At 40.5% G+C, this 24,834-nt stretch overlaps 1 protein-coding gene across 6 annotated transcripts in view; it reads right to left on the reverse strand.

Annotated features, from left to right (window-relative positions):
- The window catches only part of RBMS3 (RNA binding motif single stranded interacting protein 3), a 715,580-nt gene that overhangs the window by 295,482 nt on the left and 395,264 nt on the right, over positions 1 to 24,834 (reverse strand). For all 6 annotated transcript variants that reach the window (XM_075745772.1, XM_075745774.1, XM_075745775.1 and 3 more), the window contains one exon: positions 24,348 to 24,406. In XM_075745772.1, the coding sequence (XP_075601887.1) occupies positions 24,348 to 24,406 (59 nt within the window). The remainder of the gene's footprint in view (positions 1 to 24,347; positions 24,407 to 24,834) is intronic.

A 24,834-nucleotide genomic window follows, 5' to 3' on the forward strand; every position in this document is an offset into this window, starting at 1 on the left:
CTAGGCATAAAATACTAGGCTGTGGTTTAAGAAGGCCTTTCTGGAGGAAAGGAGATTTTGCAGCATTTCAGCTGAAGTGGGTCGCCTTCTCTGTAAAAGCAGGCAGGGTTTAACGGAGCAAAGAGGAAGGGACAGTGAGGGAGAGAGTTAGCGAGGGGGGAACCAGTTGCACACCCCGCACCCTAGAAGGCAACCCAGGTACTCACTTCTGCTGAGCAAGGAGTAGGATCCGGATCAACAGAAAATCCCTACTGCATCTCAGAATGATCCTTCCAGACCCGGAGCTCTGGCTATAATCCTGGGTAAGAATTGACAAGGCTCCTCTCATGCTTCAGAGCAGAACACTGGATCCCTGACCTCCAAATGCTCTACCACTGCCAAAAAATGTTTTATAAAGCTACTGGAAATGCCTATGTCAAAACCCCTTCTAGCACCTTCGTTAGAAGTCATTAGGGATGGAGAGCTGAAAGTCCGCACAGAAATGGTGATCCACAGGATGAGTCACTATGGGTGTTCATGACAGAACTTGTTTTTCTCTTTTAAAATACCTTAAATAATCACTGAAAAGACACTTTTGAAACAGGTTTTGTTGTTAAAAAAATGGTTGCCTATCAATAACAAAATAACACCCCCCAAAAACAGCTGCTTCACATTTCATTCATCAGTCTTTTGGTTGCTTATGTCAAACATTGACAGGTTTAATGTATTGAGAGATAGGAGCTTGTCCTTGGCTCTAGCAGGAGGGAGGAAATGAAGGCTGAGCACCAGCCCACAGCACATGCACTGAAAAGCCTTAGGAGTAAATTGGGGCCTTGAAAACACTCATCCTTCCCTGCCCTGGGATCACCCCGTGCAGACACCACAGGAGACGCAGATGTGTGTGCATGTCACCCTGAGCAAGGACAAAAATAGCAATCCCTGAACTAGAGCACCTTCTTTTGGCTACACTTTGGGCAATGCAAGAGTAGCAGGCATAAGCCCCAGCATTATATCCTGGCCAATTCCAAAATCTCTCCTAGTCTTTATTAAAAAATAAAATAAAATCTATACAAACGCATATACCAGAATGTTCTGCATTAACACAAAGCAAATAGCCCCTGCAAATGCAAGCATACACTAAGCAGCCAAATAGATTTCTCTGATTTCAATTTTTTGGGCAAATCTGAAGAGTGCCAAGAAAGTACAGGTATCTTCAAAAGAAACACGACCCATACGGCATGAAGGTCTTGAAAAGAAAGACTAAAAGCGAGTCATAGTACCTGTTGCCGGCTCAGAGAGCTGACAAAGGGAGAAAGGAGGACCAAGTGCTGAGTGCTATTGTCCTGGGCCATCCCCACACATCAGGAAATAAGAGACACTGGTGATACGGAATCAGGACCTGTGCTTCCTAATGACAGTTTGGGAAACCATCTGATCACAACTCATACTGGGACTTTATCCGGTCTTGCAGCGTCCCAGAAGCAAGTGCATTTACCCTGGCAATCTGCTGGTTAAAGGAAAAGAGGGCTGCAAGGCTGAGCTCAAGTCCAGATCCTGTTTCCCTGCAGAACTGGGAGCATCTCCAACACGTCTCAGGGCAGTCCTTGCTTTCCTTGAGGCTCCTGCCCCCCAGCTCCTTCACAGCCTGCTATGAGAATCAGGGCAAGTTCATTCCTGTGTACACATCCCCCAAGATAATTTGTTTTGGAAAGAAAAGCACCAACTCCAACCACAAAGAGAGCAATCTTTCCTGTAAGTTTGTAACACCAACGCATGAGCCCCTCTGGTGCTGTAGAACATGTCAGTGTTGCATGCCAAATTCAAGACACTTACTTTATCCTACACATGGCTTACATTATTAATTATTAAATTCACGCTAAACACAAGATTGAGTATATTTTAAACATTACCAATACCTGGTCATATTCCCATCCTTACACTGGGCACTATCCCCCCGATAAAAAGGAAGGTTATGTTCATTCTCCGGTCTTGGTCATCTTTAGTCCAGGAAAGGCAGTGGCTAGGCTATTGTGCGAACAGCACCTTCGGCCACCTGGCTCTAATCCGATTAGGAAAACCTACAGCTCATTGAGAAATACCAGTGGTGTGGTCACTGTCTGGCCTACTTCCTGCAAGACTGTCCTGATTATAACGTAAGCGGGGCCTAGCTTGGCTAAGATAGGCAACAGGTTCAGAGTTAGCCAACTCAACTACCCAACTGACACGTTCACTCAGGTGGATAATAAAAAGCAAATGTTACTTTCAAGATTCTCCACCTTCTCTGGGTATTATATGTGGTCAACCAGAGGGAAAAATGCCTTATAGCAAACACTGACCTGGAAAATCTGCTCTACCACACACTTTCTTTAAAATTCTGTAAAATGGGATTAATGGTACTTCTCCCACATCCTGGGGTGCTGGGAGATCAAATGCATCCAAGACTGTGAGGCACTCTGGTACTTCAGCGGTGCAAGCCGTGGAGAAATCCAAGACAGACAGATAATCCTCATTTATACCAGATGGGGAAACACTGAAGCAGAGAGAAGTTGAGCAACCTGTCACTCAAAAAAAATATGTGGAGAGTGCCGCAAAGAGAATTTCATTCCCCTCTCCCCAGTACTTCAGACATTTGGAACAAGCTTTGACATGAAGAATATTACTGGAAATAACAGCATGGGAGACACGTGACTAGCAGATTCCCAACTACCTAGCCCAATGAATATAAAACACCATCTCCTCACTGGTGTTAGCATGTATTACCGCACAAAATGACTGAATGCAGCACGACTATACTCATTTTGATAGCGATTGTTTAAGTCAGTCAAGAGAAGAGCTGGCTGTCACTTCTAATCTGTTACTATGAAAGGTGGCAGCACCAGCTCTGCCTCAATCCTTCTGCAGGATCTTACACCTCCGAGCACCAAGGGGCTCGCTACTACCAAACAAGTCTCATGGCAATGTAGTAACTAATGACATTGGAAGAATGACTCTTGACTTCCACTGGCAGTACACCTCTGCCTGGGTGGTTTCAAGAAAAGAGTTATCAGTCAAGAAATAGCAATTTAGAAGCTGTAAATGTGGGGACAGAGATGCCCATGGGATTTGTGTGTGTTAGCTTTGCTTGCAACAATAGATTAGGAAATCAGATCAAGAGTTACCAAAAAAAAAAAAAAAAAAAAAAAAAAGAGGAGGGAGAAGGAGGGAGAAACTGAAGTTAGACTGATGGGAACTGGTGCAAAGTCTGCACTTTGGAAAAGATAGGTCTGATAAGAAGATACTCATAGGTTAAGAGAGCTTATACCTCCCACATTCAATCACAACAGTTACACAGCTACACTATTTCCCATGTGCAAAACAGCCACATGTGGTGATTTCAACCACCCGGCAAATCAAGGCTTTACAGAATGATTGTTTTTACTACCAAATGTTCAAATGAAAACTCAAGATTTTGCAAAGGTGTTTACAAATCAGAAAAATGTATTGACATGTCTGTAAATGAATAAGCGCTGATATTTCAACACAAGTTTTATTACTAATTTCTTCAAACTCAGCCTTACAGAAATTTCCAGTTCAAACAACACATTTTTTTTTAAAATGAAGGGATCTGTAAAAATCATGTATTTAGAATATTATAGGAACTTGTTATGACACTATTTCAGAACTCAATGATATGATTAGGCAAGAAAGCAGCCTTCTTAAATCTCAAGTTTTATGTACGTTCTTACATCACACATATATACGTATTAGAGCTTTTCCAGGAACAACACAGGCATTCCAGTCAATCGCTTAAAAGGAAATACAGTTGTCTGAATTTTTTAACTATCAAAAACCTGTCACTGTGTAACATATACATTCAGCAGTTCATCTGATTCTCTCTAGAAAAAAGAAAGTGCTGAGCTCATCGAGTTTAAATTTAAAACAGCAAAGTACCGTGACCAGGCTCCTGCTTTCTGATGGCAAATACTGATGGAATGCTCCGCTCCCCCCAAGACTAAAACGTGTCTCACACTAATCTAAATGATACTTTCTGTGAACACTGACGGCAGTGAAACTCACTGCATACAAATATTAATGGAGAATGACCACAAAGATGTATGGCCACAACAAACTCATTATCAATTCACTGTAGCTATTATCTGCATGAGGAGTACTGCTGCATATTTTTAGTAGATGAATTTGGAATTTTCACAGTAGTTCTACTAGCTTGCATGGTCAGAAATCAATATTCTGCAATTCAAAAATTCTGCAATACAAAAGCCATGGAATTAAAGGGGCTATCTCCATTTTTAAACTCAGCTTTACTGCATGGGATTTTAAAATGTGTACTGTATCATTCAGTAATTACATTTCACTTGCCAGAACTCTGTGTTTTGGTTTTCTTAACTACACTGATTAAATGCAGTAATTTTCTGGTCTAAATGTTTTTTATGAATTCTTTACCTCCTGGAGACACTTGTAAAGAATTTTGTGGGACAGCAAAAAAAACCTCAGAAGGTTTAATCCTATCTTTGCCAACACTTCCCTCTGACTGCAGATAAAAGACAACTTCTCACTCCTTCCTCCTGTAGCTTCAGTTTTCATGAAAGAATCTCAAAATAGACTAACAGACCTCTGTGAGCAGATCTTAAATTCATTAAAATATTTCAAGGAACAAAAGTTCTGCCTATTAATAATGTAGTCCTATTGCTGATCCATTTAAGTACAGACACTGCAAAACTGCTTCACATGCCTATTAACTACCACCTCTCAAGCTAACAGTGGTCCATTATTTGTGAACGTTCTCCAGTTTGAGCTTACTAGTTGGTCCTGTTGCATGAATTAGGAGTTTTCCATCATCTCTGAGGTAAGAACTAAAAATACATGACTTTAGAGTATCCTTTCAGAGTACTCCTTACTCTTAATTTCCCTGCTTAGCATTTAGTATTGGCCTACAGCAATTTTCCTCAGGCCAAGTAGTATCATCACTGCTTCCACACAGCTTGGCTCTTCCTCCTAATCAATCTTCTATGGGAACATGGTCCAGAGAGGATTTCCTCTTTGTCAGGTGACAGAAAACCACAGAAAATATTTTCATAGAATGGTTAACAGAAAAATAAAACCCTGTGGAACTTTCAAATGATCATTTACAGGACTTTTTGCAGAAGGAGTTGGCCAACGTATCCTAACAGACAGAGTCTCTAACAAGTGATTTGTTTTTTCCAGGCAAAGCTCACATCATTCCTACTTTTTGTGGTGGTATATACCATATTTGCCAGATGACAAGGACGTGTTCTTTCCAGCTTTTGTTTGCTCATCGTCTGGGACTTGGGTTTGGGTTTTTTGTTTGGGATTTTTTTGTTTATTTTTAAGATAATTGGTAATACATGATGGTACTGTGCTCCCTTTGTAACTGGAGGGCAGACTTTTAATGGAAAAATTATCATAGCTGCTCTTCTTGGAAGGAGGAAGAGAAGAAATGATGGTGTGGTCAAGATTCAGATGACTAATGACAGACTAAGCCTTTGTTTCATTAGTGACTTGCTTAAATTTACCTGCACTGGCATACTACGACTAGGACAGAGATGATAATAAAAGGGGGAGGAAAAAAGAAAAAAAAAAGAAGATGAGGGAGGGCAGATGTGATAGATGTCTACAAACACATGAGAGAATGTCATTAAGTAACAGAGAGGCTGATTATTCGTATTACCAACAAAGGGCACAACAGGAAAGAAGGGCCTTCACAACGTTCAGAAATTGTTCTAGAAATAGTGCTGAGATTGAAAAGGAGACACATGCAAATCGAGCTTTTTGAAAGGTTCATGCCAGGTCACCCACATATATAACACATTTTGAAAATCATCAAATTATTCAAATCACCTATACCCTAAGTATTTATTAAATAGGACTTCCTGAGTACATTTAAGAAGTGTCAGACTCCAGTTCGATTTCAAAACTGATCGTAAAAACTACTATTAATCTCCCTCAAAAACCTCAAAAAAAGCCAAAGAGAAAGCAAACAAAAATGATTTAGGGGCACCGATATATAAATTCCCAGTTTATAATGTCACTCACACACTTACCTGGGGTAATGCATCTTGTTCTGATCACTTTGATACCAGCAATTTGTAAACAAACCAGAGGGTTTGTTCACTGATGAACAGTAACATTGAATAGAGGTCAGCAGGAACAGTTTTACAAGGAAAGATTGCCAGAGCTAAAATATATCTGTTGTGCTAAGTAAATACAAGAAAAGAATGCATTTTAACATTGAACTATAATATTGAAGGGTAAAAAGCAAAAACCAAAGAGGGAGATGAATTAATTAGTGTGGTGCCCAGAGGTAGGGGAGGAGGCATAATGAAGAGTAGTGGGATTAAATTAGGAAAAGCAAAATTTAGGCTGAGTATAAAGAAAAAAAAACTTACTAATAATGAGTTTTATTATTTCGGGAATTAGTCTCTCAGGTGAAATGATGAAAACACCTGCCTAATATTTAGGACTTTTAAATTTAGGTTGCGCAAAGGCATTAACGCGTGATATACAAAGTACGCACAAAGGCATACAAATGGGGAATAAAACAGTGCTGCTGGGGACAGAAAGAGCAGATGAGGCCACATCCTGTCACATCTCTATGACTGCAGCTCGATCACCAACATCCTCTTCAAGAACTGCCCAAAACACAGCCTACACCTGTATCAGACAGGCTCTGCTTTGAAGCACTGCCTGCATGGAAAAGAGATGGGCACGAGGGGACGGGCACGCAGGTAGGTGGCAGAAGCGGCTGGCTCATCGTAGTCCCAAGCACGGCGGGGTAAGGACTTGTCGGCACACGGGGACTTTGTTCCCGATTCCAGCACCGACTCTCTTTGCCACCCTTCCGGACCTTCCTTAGCATGTCCTGACCTACCACAGGCAAAACAGTTTGAAGGCAACAGAGAAAGAAATCCATAAAGAAAAATGTAGAATTTCATTGTTCAAATTCAAGTATTTTGTTACTCTGGAGATTAGCTAGCCCACCCCACAGCTCTTGTCACAGCACGCTGGTTTTTAGCACTTTCTGGAGTACATGTGGCAGTTCAGAGGCATGACTGCTGATATTGCTGCTGCCTCTTCATTTAGTTCATGAAGGCCAAGCAAGCCAGCTAACCCCACCATAAAACAAAACAAAGCATCCCTTCAAAAAGGGCTGCAAGACGAAAATGCCACAGTGCAGTTGGTAATCTGATTTCTTGTTTATAGCAGTTTTCCTGCTATTTTAAGTGGGGAAACATTACCCGAACCTGTTCTAACATTTTTCTGAGTTTTGCTCTGCCTGTCTCACATAAAAGTAAAAACCAACAAATGCTTTGCAGGCAATTCTGAGTGCACTGCAGGGACCACAACTGGATAAACAGTTTGTGTCTAATAACGGGCAGGTCGTTCACCCAAGTGAAAAAAGAGGAAGGGTTAAACGCTATAGCTTTATCAGGAAATTTGAGGCTTTAAACTGGAAGCAATTTGTTCAATGGCTATTTTGACCATAGAACTTCCTAATCTCTGTTCCCATAAAGTTTGGCTTGGAGCCAGCCAGAATGGTTCGTTTCAGCTGCACAGATATCTTCCACAGAGGAAATAAAAGGATTTCAAACCCCAGAGTCATTTCCTTTGGTTCTCGGCTCATTCAGAAAAAATGTCCTTTCGGTCAGTGATATCTCCAACTTAATTCCTGCAGCATGACTTTAAAAAAAAAAAAAAAAAAAAAAGTCTTTGTGGGAAACTTTTTCTGAAGGTTTGGAAGTGTGCCCTGTAAGCTCTTTGCCAGTTGGTGTAAAATACCTTCTTTCCTCCCAGAAACTTGCAAAGCAAAAGGTCCTCTTCTCTTCTGCATTAACTCTGAGCTTTCCAGAAGTTCTTACTCATCTTGCAGTCTCATTTAATAATTAAAGGCGGTATTCATGCTCATACATATATATATAAGTGTTTGCAGAACTGAGCATCAAAATAATCCACTAAATGTACTTGAATCACAGGGAGTGATCCATGTGCAGCTTCAGGTGTAGCGGTGCAAGCAGAACAAGTAAGCATTTATGAAAAGGAGCAATGCATTGTTCTCCCAAAAGTACCATAGGTTTTGAGGCATGTAAGCATAATACATTGCACACCTCTGGGTCTCACTTTCAAGAGCAGCTGACAAATGTTTGAAGATTTAGCCCCAAATCTGAAAAGTGATCCAAAGGATCCAAACAGGATGTTTAAAACAAGCATGCAGGCCAGCCAAAATAACTCCAGGAGTGCAATGTCCTCTCCAAGTGAGTGCTACACCTGCTCCTTGAGGCTGCTATCTTAAACATGTAGTCAGGATTTCACTGAAATAATGGAGATAACTTTTTTGACACGCAAGCTAGCCATAATGACCAAATTCATTCCAAGCACATCAGACCTGGGAACGCTACCTTTACATCATCACAAAAGAGAGAAGAAGATTTTCAACTATATCCTCAGGCCTGTGATATTTCTAACAGTACTCTAAAACAAAATACTGAGGTGTAGAGCTCGGTGTAAATGGTAGCATTTGTGGGTGCTATAACAGTGAGCTATTTGTCCTAAAATGAACTTTGAAGTACAAGGTCACATCAGAGCTGCCACACGTTTTATGAAGAAGATTGATTTTAGTGAAACTCAAGGCCTTCTTCAGGACTGTGCTTCAGCGCTCATCTAATGCTAAGTATACACATCCTAAGGTGGCCCTTTCTATATCCAGAAAATTCAGAAGGCAGAGTAAAGTCACATGCAAAATGGAAACATTAATGAGTTGAACCCTACTGTCAACTTTAAATGTCAATGTCGATCTTGTGATTGATAATTAAATTGCTCTTTGTAGGAAAGTTTATCACTAGACCAAAATTATATTTTTCGTTATTATTTATGAATTGTGACTTGTATAACTCACGTTTAAATGCTCGCAATTGACAATTCTTGCATTATAATGATGCAAGGTATTATATGAGATGGACTCATACACCCACTTCTAATAAAGTAGTTCAACACACATATACATATGTCATATATATCACAAGCTCCTTGATAACACTGCTCTGCACAGGGCAACTGAAGGCCTTCTTCACCCTAACTCAGACATTTTTCTTACAGTGGCATAAATAGCACAGCCTAGATCTGCAATTACAATGTGGACCTCTACTAGAGAGAAGATAAGCTGTAACATTAGATCTCATTTCTGTTTTCTGAAGGAATGTGGGAAGCTATCTATTTTATAAATAAGTAAAATAAATAAAGCAGCACATTTTCCTATATGCCAATCCAAACATTTCTCTATTGCAAAGTCTTCTCCATTTAAATCCTTATTTACCAGGATAAAATAACAATGCAGAGACATAGATGGAGCATATAGAATGAAAGGCATACGGGAGGTTTACAGAACAGCTAGTGCTTCTTAGCTTAAAGTGGACGAACACTGGAATTATAACCGTACTTTTTTTTTTTTTCCTTTTTTCTTTTTTCAAGGTATATGTAAATTCAAACCAAATGTTGACTGGAAAGTTTCTCCCCTTTTACATTCCACTTCTCCCTTCCAGGAATGCCAAACCCAGGAGCAGAGTGTCAGGAAAGACTGTCTAAACTGAAATGAAATTTCTGGTTTCACTTAGTCCTGTGGGCAACATGTGCTTCCACTCTTCCTTAAAACACAGTGGGAACACAGGGCTTTAAAATCATAATCTGAAAATCTCATTTTCTTATAAGCCTTATTAATATGAAATGACTGAGTGATAGTCTCAACTTTCAGTTAAAATAATAGGGGAGTGTTTCATAGCCATTCGTCTGCCTTATCCTCACTCCCAAAACACAGCGAGCTCACCTTGCTGGGCTTTCGAAGGTTAATTTGACAAAACTGATTTTGAAATTATTTTATTTTCTTCAAAGTACAAACCTAGAGGCATTTCCTAGGCCTCACATTGGCAAACACGCACATAATTCACAAGCAGATGAACTATAACGCAGCCACACTCCACTCCTCTGGCTCCCACTTCCCAGCACTTCAGTAAACCATCACAGCTGCCCCCCAAATCCCCATGCACCCCACCGCAGTCCATCAGTTCGGTCAAGGGCGAGAGAGATCGCTGCCCCCCTCTTCATCCTGAGAGCCAGGACCTGCATCAGGAGGCATCCTCCAGGGACAGGCTTGTTCAAAAGGGTAGCAGAGAGCAGGGGAGAGTGCCTCAGTCCCGAAAGCCCCGAGCCAGAGTCCACTGGAGCCCAGCTCCCACATCGGCTACAACTGCCCCAAAGAGAGCAGCCCTGAAGGGCGTACATCTCCCTGCTCCCCGCCCCCCCCCCCCCCCCCCCCCAGTGCTCCTCGGGGAGGTGCAGCTATTTAGATTACCGTAGCAGTTGAATGAAATGATGCGCTAAGATGCTACATCTGACCATATTTGCCTGGCTCCAAACTCACATCATCGGAAGAACTCTACGATGTAAGTGCATGTGTTTGGACACGAAGTTGGTCATTGAACCCTCACCCCACACTCAAGTAACCTCATCCCACAACTGCTGTCATAAAAACTGAGCTTGCTTCACCTCCTGTACCAAAACTTTGCTGCTCCGGTCATCAGAAACTCTCACCCATATTTCACCCATAATTTAATCATGGCCCGTTTGCCCTCACTCATTCTTGCTGCCAGCACTGTGCACACTCTTTTTTTCCCCTGCCTAAAACTAGCCACTGATTTCTTCACAGTCAGTGCCTTTCCTATTTTATTTTTATTTTGTAAATGTTCTCTTAAATGCCATGTCTTCCATTCCCCATCAATACCCCTCTACACTCTTTTGAGTAAGAAGAGCGCCAATGTTTCCAAGAACTAAGCTGAGACCATAAGAGCATGAGTTTGACTGCATGGAAGGAGACAACTCCAGCTTTTGTCCTTAGGGCAGCAACCAGAGGGGAGGTCAAACAGCATACCTGGATAGAAAGCAACTGAAGGAACAACACCATCGAATACTCAGGGAGAAGAAATTAAGGTGGGAATTACCCAATTTACTATGTCAACTATCATTTTTATGTCTTCCCCACAGGAGAGCTGCACACCCAACTTACGGTCTTCAGCAGGAGATTTTTGGCTCCTCAGAGCAAGACAGCAAAATGGGAGGGACTGAATAAGACCGAGAAATTCAGCAGCTGAACCTTCAAGGACATCACTTCCAAGCAATCGAGCCAAATCCTGCTAAGGGAGAGGTTCACAGAGGATTATTTCAGCAGTGTCATACAGCAGGCCCAAGTCCATTAGGGCAGCCGCCAGCTCAAGGCAGGATTGAGGTGGTAAAGCAGGATGTGATCCAGTGCTGGATCTTCCCCACTGAGACCTGCTGACTTTGTGTCTTCTAGCACCGAAAGTTTCCCTCTACAACTTGGAGCTAACCAGAAGGAAGGAGCAGGGTGGAGCGATAGCAGTCTCTCTCATCAGGCCAAGAGATGGAGGAATTGGTAACCTTGGAGAAAATCAGGGGGTGATCCCTAGAGCCATCCCTCTTGCAAACAAAACAACAGGCCAGAGAATGTTAGTGGACATACTGGGATGGAAAGCAACCATAGAGTCACTCAAATACGGTGCCTACAACACAACTGAAACACCAGTAGCTCCCTAAATGTTTTAAGCCTAAGAAATAAGATGGGTGAACTGGAATACAAACTACGGTAAGAAAACACTCAGGTATTAGAAAGGCTGTGAACGTGAGGTGATGGTGGACCACCGTAACACTGAGATGTAACGTGCATGGCACAGAGTAGGCCGTGCTGATGGTGGAGAACTGATCAGGCTAAGCGTGGCAGCAAGTAATGCAGGACCTGCAAGAACTGAAATCCCAGCCCTAACCGTGAAGAACGGTAAATCTGCATTACTGGAGAGCTACCTCCGTACTCCTGACTGCCCTGCCAGGATGGCAACACCAACTGATGGCAACACGCAGAGGAAGATGCAGAAAAGTAGTATAGGCAGAAAGTGAGTGGAGTGCTCATAGGGGACTTTAATTATCCCTATACAGATTGGGCAAAATGGGATATAATGCAAAGATCACATTTTAAGGTGCTGTTTCGGAGAGCAGCTGCTTAGGGAGCCCAGAAGAACAGATGCAACTCTTAATTTGAAATGACCACAGAGGAGGTTATGGGACAAATTGACAAAAGTGAACACTAACCAATTGCGACAACAGATGGTATTCACACTCCCTGTTTGAAAAGAGCTCCAGGACGCAATAGCTGACTACATACGCTAATAAGTGGTGTGCAGCTTCTTTTCTAAAACAGACTTCGTACCTGAGGATCAGGAGGGAGGCGGCAGCATTCTGAAAAGATCCCAGGTGAGATCCGGGTACCTACAGGTCTGTGAACCTGGTATCAAATTACCAGAAATTACAGTAACAGAGTAAAATCAATGGAAATACAATATGTGGAAAGAGTTAACCTGGCTTTTGTAGGCTTGCCTCACAGACCTATTGGAGCTTTTTGTAAAGGTCAACAAGCCTGTGGATAAGGGTGATCTGGCTAATATAGTCTGCTTGGATCTCTGAAAGGCATTTGACAAGGCCCCCACAAAAGATTTCTTAGGAAACTAAGCAGCCACGGATTAAAGAGGGAAAGTTCTTGGATAAACAATTGGTTAAAAGATAAAAACAGAGGGCAGACGGCATGGTCTTTCTTACAACAGGGGAACAGTACCAATGGCCTCCACGTGGAGCTTTGCTGGGACCCACACTGCACAACCTGTTTCTAAATGACAAGAAGAGACTAAGCAGTGAGGTAACAAAATAATTTAGGAGAAAAAACAGGGGGAAGCAGCTGTAAAGAACTGCAGAAGGACCTTATTAAACTAAGCGACTAATAAACCAGCAGAAGAAATTAAACGTAGATAAATGTAGTGAGCACATGGGAGAAAACAATTCCAGTTTCACATTATAAAATGATGCCCTTTGAACTGTCCATAGAAACGTCAGCTCCCTATTTGCACCCAGAAAGGCAAATTGAATTCTAGGAATAATTACAAAAGGAGTAAAAAGCAAGGCAAAGAATATATTGCAGAAATATCTACATATATTTCCCTGTCAGGCCCTTCTTCCCTATAACTTTTGAACAGACTGATCCTATCCAAACATATTTGACAGAGGTAGCAAATCTCAAACACTTTAAGTTCCAAAACCTCAATCTCATTACTAGACACTAGAGAAAACACAGCAGAGTCACAAAACAGAGGCTTATTAATCCCAGCAGCCTCAGAAGGATTTGTTGCAGGGCATACACCCCTCTCCTAAGTGTAACTATTTTAACGCTTCTACAGTAACAGCCCAAGAAAGTAGAGCATGGCAAGCAGTAGCTAATGCAATTCTTTCTGATGTAAGAACTCACATTCACCCAACCTGATAAATATGTATCTGTCTCCAAAACTCAAGGCATATTTAATGTCTGTTCCGTGAACTTCTTCTCTAACAACTATCTATACTAGCAACAAAATCTGGTTTTATTAAAAAGGAAATAACTACTAATATAATGTACAACAAATAAATAAAAATTAAACACTAACATTTTGAACACTTACTTTTCCTCAGTTTTGGAGCTTTTTTTAAAGATACATTCCATCAATTATGTGGAATTTACCCTGCAATTTACTGTGAGCTGAAGTGACTGACAAGAGCAACCAAGATACCTCAGGCAAACCGGGTCACTCGGACTTTTTCTTGCTGTTTCATGATTAAAGGTTGACCACGAAAACCTTTACTTTCTGCAGAATGACATGCTTGGTTAGTTAAATATGCAGGCAATTAACATAGAGATAACATGCATTTAAATGGAGGTCCCATTGACCCCCATCTCCTGCCTGCAACCTTTGCTCTGAAAGCAGACAGCTTAGCAAAAATATTCAATTAATAAAAAGCCATGAAGGGCAACAAGTCCATTTTAATTCATTTAAAAATAAATGGTGTTTACTGCTCCATATTTAATAAGTTAATAAACAACACCACCACGACTAATACCGCAAGCAACAAGGGCATGTGGCTGAAAGATCTTTACAGAGATCATGGGGCGGGGGGGGAAATCTGCTTTTCTTCTTCGGTGAGGATAAAACAGAGTATTATATGAGCAATGAAGCGAACAAAGCCTGTTGTCTTATACATTTGATCCCCATCTTTCTTGTCTCTGTCCATGTCTTATCCCAACTACGATGCTACAACTTGCTGCAATAATTCAAACCCCCCACTCCAAGCATTCCACACTGCTTCCACCCTGCCCTCCAACACCTGTACCTGCCTCCCAAATTCCTTTTCGGGTAAAACCAGCACAAGCTCTGCCTCCACGACAGAAGAGCAAGTGGTGATTTACTGTGGTTACTTTAGGTGGAGTAAAACTAAACCCATCCTCCTCCATTTCCTTCTACAGGAGCACCAAGTCTCCGCTCTACGTAGCTGCCCATTTTCTGAGAATTTTTAACTTGACTGTATTTGAAAGTCCCAGTCTTCTGGGACATTTGCTTGAAACTGGTCAATAAGTTGTAAAATTCTACATGAATAAAAAATTGAAAGCTTGGAGACTCTGAAATTATAAACCAAACTAAGAGATGGGTTTTTTTAAAGAAAGAAAAACTGAACCATTTGTAATTTTTTAATCAAACTTGACATTTGGGGGTCCAGAGAAACCACATATCACACCACTGCCATCTAATGGAAGAAAACATCAGCCGATCATTGGTCCTGAGGAAGACCCAGACAGACAGAAACTATTTCACCAAGTAGGAGAGTCATTTCTACCACCCCTAACATGGCCTCCTCCTTTTCTCATATATAAATTTAGCTTTCCTCTAAACATTCCGGATTGAAAAAAACTCACTAAATGTTATCCAAATGTATGACTATTCTCAGGAGAGCTGAAATACTGGTTTGGGGTTTTCTTTTTTTTTTTTGAGAATTCAGTATTTAAAAAAAAAAAAGTTATTTAACTCCATTCAAAGCCATAAGATTACTCACAGTACCTAACATTAATTGTGGATACTGGTCTTTTTCAAAGCCCTGGGCTGCAAAGTACCTAGGACAAGGTTGTCTTTTAATTAATTTTTGTACAGTACAATTGTTTTATGTACCGTCAATTGGCACCGAGAGCTCTACTGCTGTACCGCTACCATAACCTAAATAGATGGAGTAATAATAATGCCCAGACCAGTTCCTTCCCCAGAACTGGTGTGGGTGGCTTTTTGTTCAGCATTGAGGGAGCTACATCTTTATTGCCAGAGGTTATGATTTCTCTCGTGTGTTGCACACATATTCCTACTCCAGCAATCCTACGCCATCTCTAGACAGGCAGCCCTCAAATACCCAGAAAAACAGATTGAATAAAAATGATGGCACAGTCTATTAGCATTTTACTTTCACAGTATATTATCTACCAAGAAAGAGAACATTTACTTAATTCACTTGGGTAAGAGAGTTCTACTCTTCTAAACAAAAGCCAGGGACGTGCACTAATAGGGGAAAATGAGAGCAGCGACTTCTCTGATTGCTGGCATACCGCAGAAGTGAAGTCACGCTATAATTAACAGATCTGATTCAGAATGGTTCCTGTTGAGTACCTGTGTTCAATAACAGTCTGTCAATTGGATTTATTATCAAATTGTCACTATATCAAGTAAGGATTTGTTTTGCATATGCTGTATACTCTGAGAGCCTGTAACAGAGTTGGCTCGAGCAAAACTAAGGAGCTGGGCACTGTCCTCCGCTGGCTCTGCCTGGGGCTTCCACAGGTCAGCTGCTGCCCTGAAGGTCTTGAGACTTTTGAGAAACCAAATTCTCAGCAGAGTACTGCTGCTTTTGGGAGAGATGACCTGCCTTCAAGCAACCAGAGGCCAAACGCATTTACTGATCTATGAGATGCTGTATCATGGCATCAGAAGAAAAAACAAGCTTAAGCAAAGTGATTCTGCAAGACAGTTGAAAAGCCAACACATTGCAAGTAAGCTTTCAAAAAAGCTGATAGCGAGCTGCTATTCAAAGAGAAAAAAATTTCTCTGCCGCTAACTTCTGTGATATGAAATAGATATTTCCAAGTCAGCTGAGACCACTAAGAACCTACTAACATTACCCAGTCCCAAAATGCACTTCAAACACATGCCAAGCTATTGGTAAAGTTTTATACAGACCAATGAATCAAGACATTAATCACTGTGTATAAATGGAAATTTTACTTTTTTTATTTCTCTGGAAGGAAACAAAATTAAACCAATTATTTGCCAGTGATACGGGCCTGCAAATTTTGGAAGCAGTAAATTAAGAATAATCACAGATTAGGTATGTCACAGAATACTTGAGCATCTTGGGTCTCCTTACAGAAAATATTTGCTAGGCCATGAGTTCATTTATGAAAAGATAATGACCCAGGAAATATTTTCCTTAATTGCAAAGAAGCCGTTTAAGAAAGTGTCTGGGGAACTAATTAGAACGGAGTTTCCTCTGTAGAGGACCTGGCTTTAAACTCAATAAGCAATTTTTAGAGGACTTGCTTGAGACAGAGCACTGTTTAGAGGCAGTCAGGAACGCTTGCCGAGGTGCAGCAATGTTTTGCAGACGTGGAGGTGGGTAGGTCTCCCAAGTCCTCTCCATGGCAGGGCAGTGGCCCGTGCTCTGCACGACTCATCAAACCCTCTCCTATTTCGCTACAGCTGATGTGGAAAGCATTCAAAAAACACACAAACAGGAGAATCTCTACCTCCAAGCTACAGCGAGATTTTGCAAAACACCCGCACATTTGCCAAGACACATACAGCGCCTGCTGGCCAATGCAATAGGTGCCAGGAAAATAGTTCACCCAACAGCATCACACGCTCCCACTGAGTGCCATTGCTTCATTACGTTACCTAAAAATCTGAAAACACATCATCTGTAAGTTCAAGGGGATAGCTACATACATGTTTTTAATACATACCTGCACTCTTTTTTTCTCTCCATCTAGTACCTGGTAACTTCTTTAAATAGTGAAATCTATAAAACATCATAGTTCATGAGCCTGGAGATCAAACAAGCTTTCACTTGACAAAGTAGGGTGTGAACTTACAACACTTTGCTGGCGAGCGAACAACCTCATGGTTTCTTACTGACAATGCTTTTCAATTTATTTTGATGTATGCCTGCCTTTAGGGCATTTAGATGTCTCCTTTAGGTAGTTTTCCTAAAGACTTCGCTCCTAGTCTCATGTTGTTACAAAGTAATATCACTTTTTAATTTAAACAGGAAAAAAAAATTCTCAACCTTTACTTATTAAAAGCACAGGAGTGAAACTAAAGTTTCACAGAAAAAAAAGCATCTAAAAAACCTCCATACTTTTACAAATTTTAAACAACTAACCTCATGATGTTTAAATGTATCTTTTGTTATAAAAAACCTTATCACGGCTAATTCAGGAGATGTGGGTTTATCAGCTGACTTGCTAACCAAAATTGGCACAACTCAGCATAGTTTGCGCTCTCCGTTCAAGAGACCCAGGACCGGATTAGTTGGGGCTGCTACAGGTCAGTAGTGAGATGGATCAGCAGAGCCGTACCTAAAACTTGCTAAGCACCTACCCACGCTCAGCATCTATCCAGCCTTCACAAATGCCTCACTGTCAGAAAACCTGCCAAATTAAAATATTCTATATTGCTACACTTTTAATAACTTGTGAACTATTACGCCACCGATTACATAAAACTTTGGAGTCAACCAAAAAAGAAAAAAAATGAAATGCAAACAAACAAACAAAACTAATGCGCAAAAAAATCACCACATCTATTGTCTATCCCGGCATCGAAAATAGGATTGATTTATTTTTTACACAAGTCTAGAGTTTCAAAATTAAATAAGTCTGTTTTACAAATTATTTACTTTCTACAAGATCCATTTCCCCTTGAAGCACGCTGTGCATGCCCTCCTAGTGTGAACAGTTTACAGTCTGTGATCAGGCACAGAACTACTTGGCTGGATTTTTTTTCTCTCTCTCAAAATGGCAATTCTGAGAATCATAAATAACGCAGCACAGTTATTGCAATTTGAGCTTATTCCCAATAAATAAAATTTATTAACTAAATAGCTTTCTATGCAGCTTCGCTCTTTCTTCACTAGCTTATTATTTTATATAGACTTGCTCCATGTTGCTAGTCACAACCAAATTGTGCCATCTCAGGTATAATAGGAATTAATAAATATAAAGTGAAAGTGCATAATTTCATATGGTCACAAATAACCTTTAATCTTCATAGAATATATGCAAAAAAAATTACTTTCTAAAATTTAAAGTTATTAAACTATTTTGTCTAACATACACACCAAGGTATATCTACTATATGCTTATAAGCTTTGTTTATCAAAATACCAGAGCAGAAGCCTCCTGCTCATTAAGCTCCAATACATTAGGGTACTTAGGGATGCTGGTGAACTTAAGCAGATGAGTAGCACCACTGACACAAGGCAGGACAGACTCCTTTTGGGAGATAGGAAGCAGCACTTTATCACGCCATTCCAATTATCTCCAACACTTACAGTAAGCCTCCAGTTATCCCATTTTTGTTACACAAATAAACTCTCAATTTATAAAATAGGTCATGGTAAATTTTAAGTCCTTTTCTAAAAATAGCAAGGCAACTGGAGAAATAAAATTGTATGTGATATATGGTGGGTTAACACAGATGACCTCATGGCGTTTTTTGTACCATAAACCCACCGCAATCCTAATGACTGCATATCTGCATTCCCACTTTTCATATTTTAAAAATGAATAGATCATTGCTAACATTCCTCAACAAGAAAAATGTCATAATGAAATATTAAAATTATAAATAGAGTCTCTATAGTTCCCCTCATCATGTTAGGCACATTTCTCTCCTAAGACAAACAGTGCTATTCAACAAATCAAGTCACGCATGGTTTGAAAAAATATACATAAAATGAAGAATATGCAGCTGAAGTGTTTGTCTCCTGCACATTACTATGATTCATAGGTTTTATTTATTAAAAAAAATTCCCGCAGGTGGGATTTTGGACTTTTAGTTATTCTCCCATGCTCATCTTCTAAGGTCCTAGCGAAATGCTCAAAATCGTATGAGCTCCTGATTAAACCAGGAAGTAAATCTGCATGCACGCAATTAAAGTGTCTGCAAGGGCAGATGCAGATGACAGTAATTCATACTCTAAGAAATGGGCTTGTGTATTTGGCAGATTAACTGTTCTGTATTCCATTGCTATGAGGTATGGAAACTGTACTGTGAAACAACCATTACTCATTCCCTCGGCTCTAAGCACGTAGGTCTATCAAAGGCAAGCCAGTCTGGAGAGGCGGGGGGCGAGGGCTGGAAAGAGAAGAGTCTATACGTTTCAGATTAACGCTTCTCTTCAATGGTTTCTTTTATTTCATTTCTCCTACTTTTTAAATTAGCAAATCCAGTAGACCCAGAAGGGAAATGCGCAAGGGGGAGAGGGAAAGAGGGGAGGGAGAGGGAAAAAGCAAAAGCAGCCAAAACTCTCCGACTTGTTCATTAGGGTTTTTGTGTTTGAACATCTGAATGAATCATGTGTCTGTTTTTCATTATTCTCCATATGTGATTGTTCTCTGCTTTGTTCAGTGATTTCTGGCCATTTTGTCATGACTGTGCTTATTTTGGTTTATACATTGTTCTATTACAGGGTGGTTGTTTCTTCTCCTCTGCCTCACCTAGCAGTTACGCCACCAACAAAGAGCAATCTGAAAATGAGAGGTTACGTCAAAAGGTTTCTCTAGTGAACTCCCTTGCAGCCTATATGATTACTTTAGACCCGACTGCTTAATTCATACCAGGGAGAAATCCTCAGATAACACTATTCCTTAGCACAACAGGAATGTAGCGGGTGTCTTTTAAAAAGTCTGAGGAATACTGGAGAATGACTTAAAGTCCATTGCAGAGTGTTTTCCTCAGTTTTCCAAGAGGAAACTTAACACTCCTCGCTAAGCAGTAGCCTATTTTAACAGATCTGCACACTGACACGTGTGGTATTTGAAATAATTTCTTTGCTATATTAACTATTTTCCACTTTCAGCTCTACTCTATGCCTCGGTCAACACACAAATGACACCAAAATAGATTTTGAAATCTCCAATCATGTGATAACTTCTTCTACCGTCTCCTTGAATTTAATTCACCCTACCACACTGTATAAACATCATAGGACGATGTATTCATTTAACAGGATATCCCACACTTTGTGGAAAGTGAGCAAGATCCAGAAGACTGGAAAGGAGCAAACAAAATGCTTGGAATTTTTTGCTTTGTTTTGGTTTTGTGTCAGTTTTGGGTTGTTTTTTTTGTTGTTGGGGTTTTTTTGTTTGTTTGTTTTTTTCAAGGAATGGATGGAGACCCCAGGGAATTAAGAGATACTTTAACATAGTTTCAACTTCTGAAAAAATCTTAGAGCAAACAGTCATATAAATCCATTCACGGAACCTTACAGGTAACAGGTGATTAATACCACGCGATTTAGCAAGAATAAGTAGTGTCATAGTGTCACATCATACTTCCATCTAGAAGTAGGTAACTAGTCTTATGGATAGATAAGTACTATGTATTTTAGCTAAACCTTGGTTGTCTCTCATAACTTGAGCAGATGGGAGAAATACAATCTAGCTAAAACTGCTGTGGTGTAGGTGCCAAACTGATTAGCAGATGCAATTTAAAAAAAGAAGTTCTTAATGGCTCGCTGTTGCACTAGCTGGTGTACTGAGAGCGTTTCCTCAAAAGTCTTCCCCGGGTCTGTTATTATTCAGGCTTTTCCAAATTATCTTGTCCAGTGGATTAGAGAAATCATTTATTAACCATGAAGAGGATACTAAAGAGGTAAGTGCTGCAAGCACTCTGGAGACTTAAGATTTGAGAATAATCTTAGCAAATTAAGGAGTAGCCGGGAAAAAAAAAAATAGGATAAAATTCAATACAGACAAATGAAAAGTACTAGCCTTAGGAAAGAATAATCAACTGCACAGAGCAGAGCGCACAATAAGGAATGCCTGGCTGGCAGCAGCACTGGAGAAAACAACAGAACTGGGGGCTGCAGGGAATCTCTTAGCATAAATCAGCGTTGCTGTTCTCATGCAACACCCTGTGTGCTTCAGAAATACATCTATATTTGAAATATACATAGCTATTTACGTGGATATATCCACAAAAAGGAAAGTCACGTGATCACAGAGAAAACAAACGGAATAACCTCTCTCCACACTATTGAAAATGGTAAGATTTAGGCCATCCAGCATCCTGTGCCTGGCTCTAAGGTCTTCAAGTAAGAAGTCAGCTAATTGGAGAGAGACCAGCAAAGTGCAATATCATCAGAAACTTAAAACAAATTACCTTTAAGAAAAAAGGGAAAAGACTGGTATTTAGTCTAAGGAAAAGGTATGACATGCATAGCAGTCGTCTTCAAATATATATGCTTGCTGCAAAGAGAAAAGGAATAAACTGTTCTGCCTGTCCCTTGAGGATAAGAAAAAAGAAGCAACTGGCTTAAATTGCATCAAGGGAGATTTGAGTTAAACATTAGGAAACACTTCATTACCATGAGGAGAGGGAACACTATCACAGGTTGCCTGAGAAGCTCGAGGAATCTCCACCGCTGGAGGCCTTTGAGCACAGGTTAGAGAAACACCCCTCAGCAGTGGGTCAGAGCTGATCCTGCCCTGAGGCAGAGGAATGGACCAGCTGACCTCTTCAGGTCCCTTCCACTCCTGATTCCTGGGAAGCTTTAGCTTTGCTTTTTTCTTCTTTTTTTTTTTTTTTTTTCTTTTGGCAGCCTTACCAAAGAGGAAGGAAATTGTACCCAGCATTTAAAGCAGCAAAACATCTATTCTTTTTATGCCACAAAGCATACTGTTAATAAATCCAATTATGTTTACGATCTTTTAATGGCACCGCTTATCTCTTAAAGATCCATCTTTGAGAACACAAATAAGTATCTCTGCCCTACAGTGTAATACAACAGCGTGAAAGCAAACTTTTTATAAAATTTCAACTCACTCTTATATGGCCCCTACTACAATAATCTCAAAGCTAACTACAATATAAAGAACACCAAACCCAGATGCTTTTCTTTCTCGAAATTCTACCATTCAAATTCTTTAGAATCTTTTCACATTTTATATTTTGCAAACAGGTCCATTCCTTTCCTTGTTTACAACTGGCAATAGGAACGGAAAGAAGTTTGTGGAGTGGTTACCAGTCAAGCATGCGCTTAAAAACAAAACAAAAAATTAAGGACAATCATTGAGCACGCTGTCCCCAGATTCTCTCCACCAACCTTTAGGCACCAGCTGAAGTATCTACACTGACAACAGTGGTCTCAGACAACCCAGATCGGTGGACACAAATACATTTCTCTCTCCCATGGACTTCATGTCATTATTCAACATACAGCCCAGTTCAAATCTAATTCTATCTGCTTGATTTGTGTTGCCATTTCAGATGGACAAATTTCAGGAAAAAAAAGATGAAAAAAGGATGGAGTTGACACATGAGAGAACAGAGAACACCTCAGTCTTGCATGGTGGTGGGAAGGGGGACAAGGACCTACATGTCTTCGTCCCCAAACGAAGGTCTTAGTTGGAGTGTAAGACAGTGAAGAGTGGCCCTAGGGTAACCCCAACCTACCTGAACACAGACTTCCTATTTCTCATCCCCCACATCACCAGTTCAGGCCCCTTCAGCTCTCCCAGGCTTAAGCCCCAACTCCTTCCCGCCCCAGAGCCCCATCCCCCCAAGCGCTCCTACCCCAAAGCCCTTCCTATCCCGCCGTGGCACTCTTCTTCCTTGTTCAACCATCTCAGAGCCCATTCTGCCCCCTCAGCCCCCCTGTAGCTCCATCATACTGCAAGTGCCCTCTCCCTACAGCTCCCCATGCTGCATCCTGCCTCCAAAACTCAAACCTCCAAGGCACGCAGCAGCAGGCACGTCCATCTCCTCCCAGCTCTGAAACTGACCCCCTCACCTCTGCGACCCCCTCCCCGGCCACCCTGCCAGGGCTTTCTGCTCTTGGCCTAGCTTGTCTTCCCATGAGGGTATTCCTTTATAATACAATTAAAAAAACCCAAAACCCACACACAAAAAAAACCCCAAAACCAACCACAAAACCAAACCAAAACAAAAAAAACCACCACTCCTAAAAACCCCCACAAAACCCAAACCCCCAAAAGAAACCAGGTCTTGCTCCTGGTGTGACATTCAGAGAAATACAGAGTGAAGTTACTAGAAGTCTGCCAAAACTGTGCTCCAAGGAAAGAAAACGCACATTCAGGCAAAAGCAAATGCATGGCAGTGCCACTTCTGATGCTGGCCCATAATCGATCAGGTTGGTTGAATTTTCTAAGACTAGAATTGCAGTCTTCTAAATTACTTTTCTCTTGAGTAGCTAATGAATGCCATTGCTAGCAGGCAATAGGTAAAAGCACACACTTCTACAAACTGCAAGATTTTTGCCCCGTCTTGAAATTTCCCCAAATGTCTTTCTCTGCTGCTTTTCTTCACGCTCTATCTGGCCACTCGTGAGATATTCCTGTACTGCAGTGGTTTTTTCTTTTTACTAATTCATATAGAAATGTTGTCCAGAATGTGCTTCTTATCAGAAGAACCCACTCTAGTAGCTTTTATTACTCTAAAAGGATTCTGTGTGCCACTAGTATAAAGTTACAGAGTAATTTTAAAGCACAGCTTCTCCTCCATACACTTGATGGCTCTTCAGACTGGTAAATGAATAACAATTCTAGTCCTGAGATACTACTAGACATGTTAGTCAATATTTATCTAGGCAAATATAGCTGTACACACACACGAAACATGCTGCATTTCACTAAAACATGTTGGCATACATTAACAGAATAATTACAAACATAAAATTGGAAGAAGAATCATTTTTATATCTTGGTATTGCAACTTGTGGATCTATTTGTATCATAAAGAATATTTTCTTCTTCCAATAGCGTAGGCCAAGACTTCACAAAAACAGAAAAATTAAAGCAGGTTTTGCTCGGGAAACTTTTCCCAAAGGTTTCTCATTTTTATATAGGAAATCAATTTGCATCACTGATGATATCATTCAAATCAGACAGCACTACGTGGTTAGAAGGTAATTTACTTTTCTGCCGAAGCAATTTGATACTTGTTCTGATTTGTGATTTTCATTTTGTTTGTTAATGAAAAAAATTAATGAGCAATGTTACTGGAAACACAACTCAAAGCTTTGGAATTATTAAATATGTTTGTAATATACCGTACATTATGTTGATTGCACAGTTGGAGCCAAAGCCTTGGCAGTCAAGGAACCAGTCAATCATTCAAACAGACAATGAACTCACAGGGTGGACGTTTTGCACGTACCTTTGCACTGATTTGTGTTTTTGTCAAGAATTGCCTTTGTAGATACAATTTTCCCATACCTATAGAGAAAACAAAAAAACGGAAACACATGTTATTATATTTTAATAACATACATAGTTATTTTTGCATGCATATAACACACATACTAGGAAGAGATCTAGTGCTCTTGAAAAACGTTTGCCTGATACTCCTGGTAAGGTTCCTTCTGCCACGGTAGTACAACAAACACCTTCAGAGTTCACCTGAAAAGCGCTGGTCATTTGCCACACCCTGTCCAGCTCCGGTCCTGTGCTGCACTGCCAGCGCAAATGCCAATTATAGCAGGGATTTTAAGACATCAGCACTGGTAAAGATGTTTCTTTGGTTAAATTAATAAGGTTTGTTTAAAAAAAATTTTTTTTTTTTCATTTTTAGCTGCCAAACAAGGTTTGTTTTAATACAGATGGACTAGATTCCTCTAAGATTAACAAAAAATGCAGGAGGTATG

Source organism: Balearica regulorum, chromosome 2, assembly GCF_011004875.1.
Source record: "Balearica regulorum gibbericeps isolate bBalReg1 chromosome 2, bBalReg1.pri, whole genome shotgun sequence".
Taxonomy (NCBI): Eukaryota; Metazoa; Chordata; class Aves; order Gruiformes; family Gruidae; genus Balearica; species Balearica regulorum.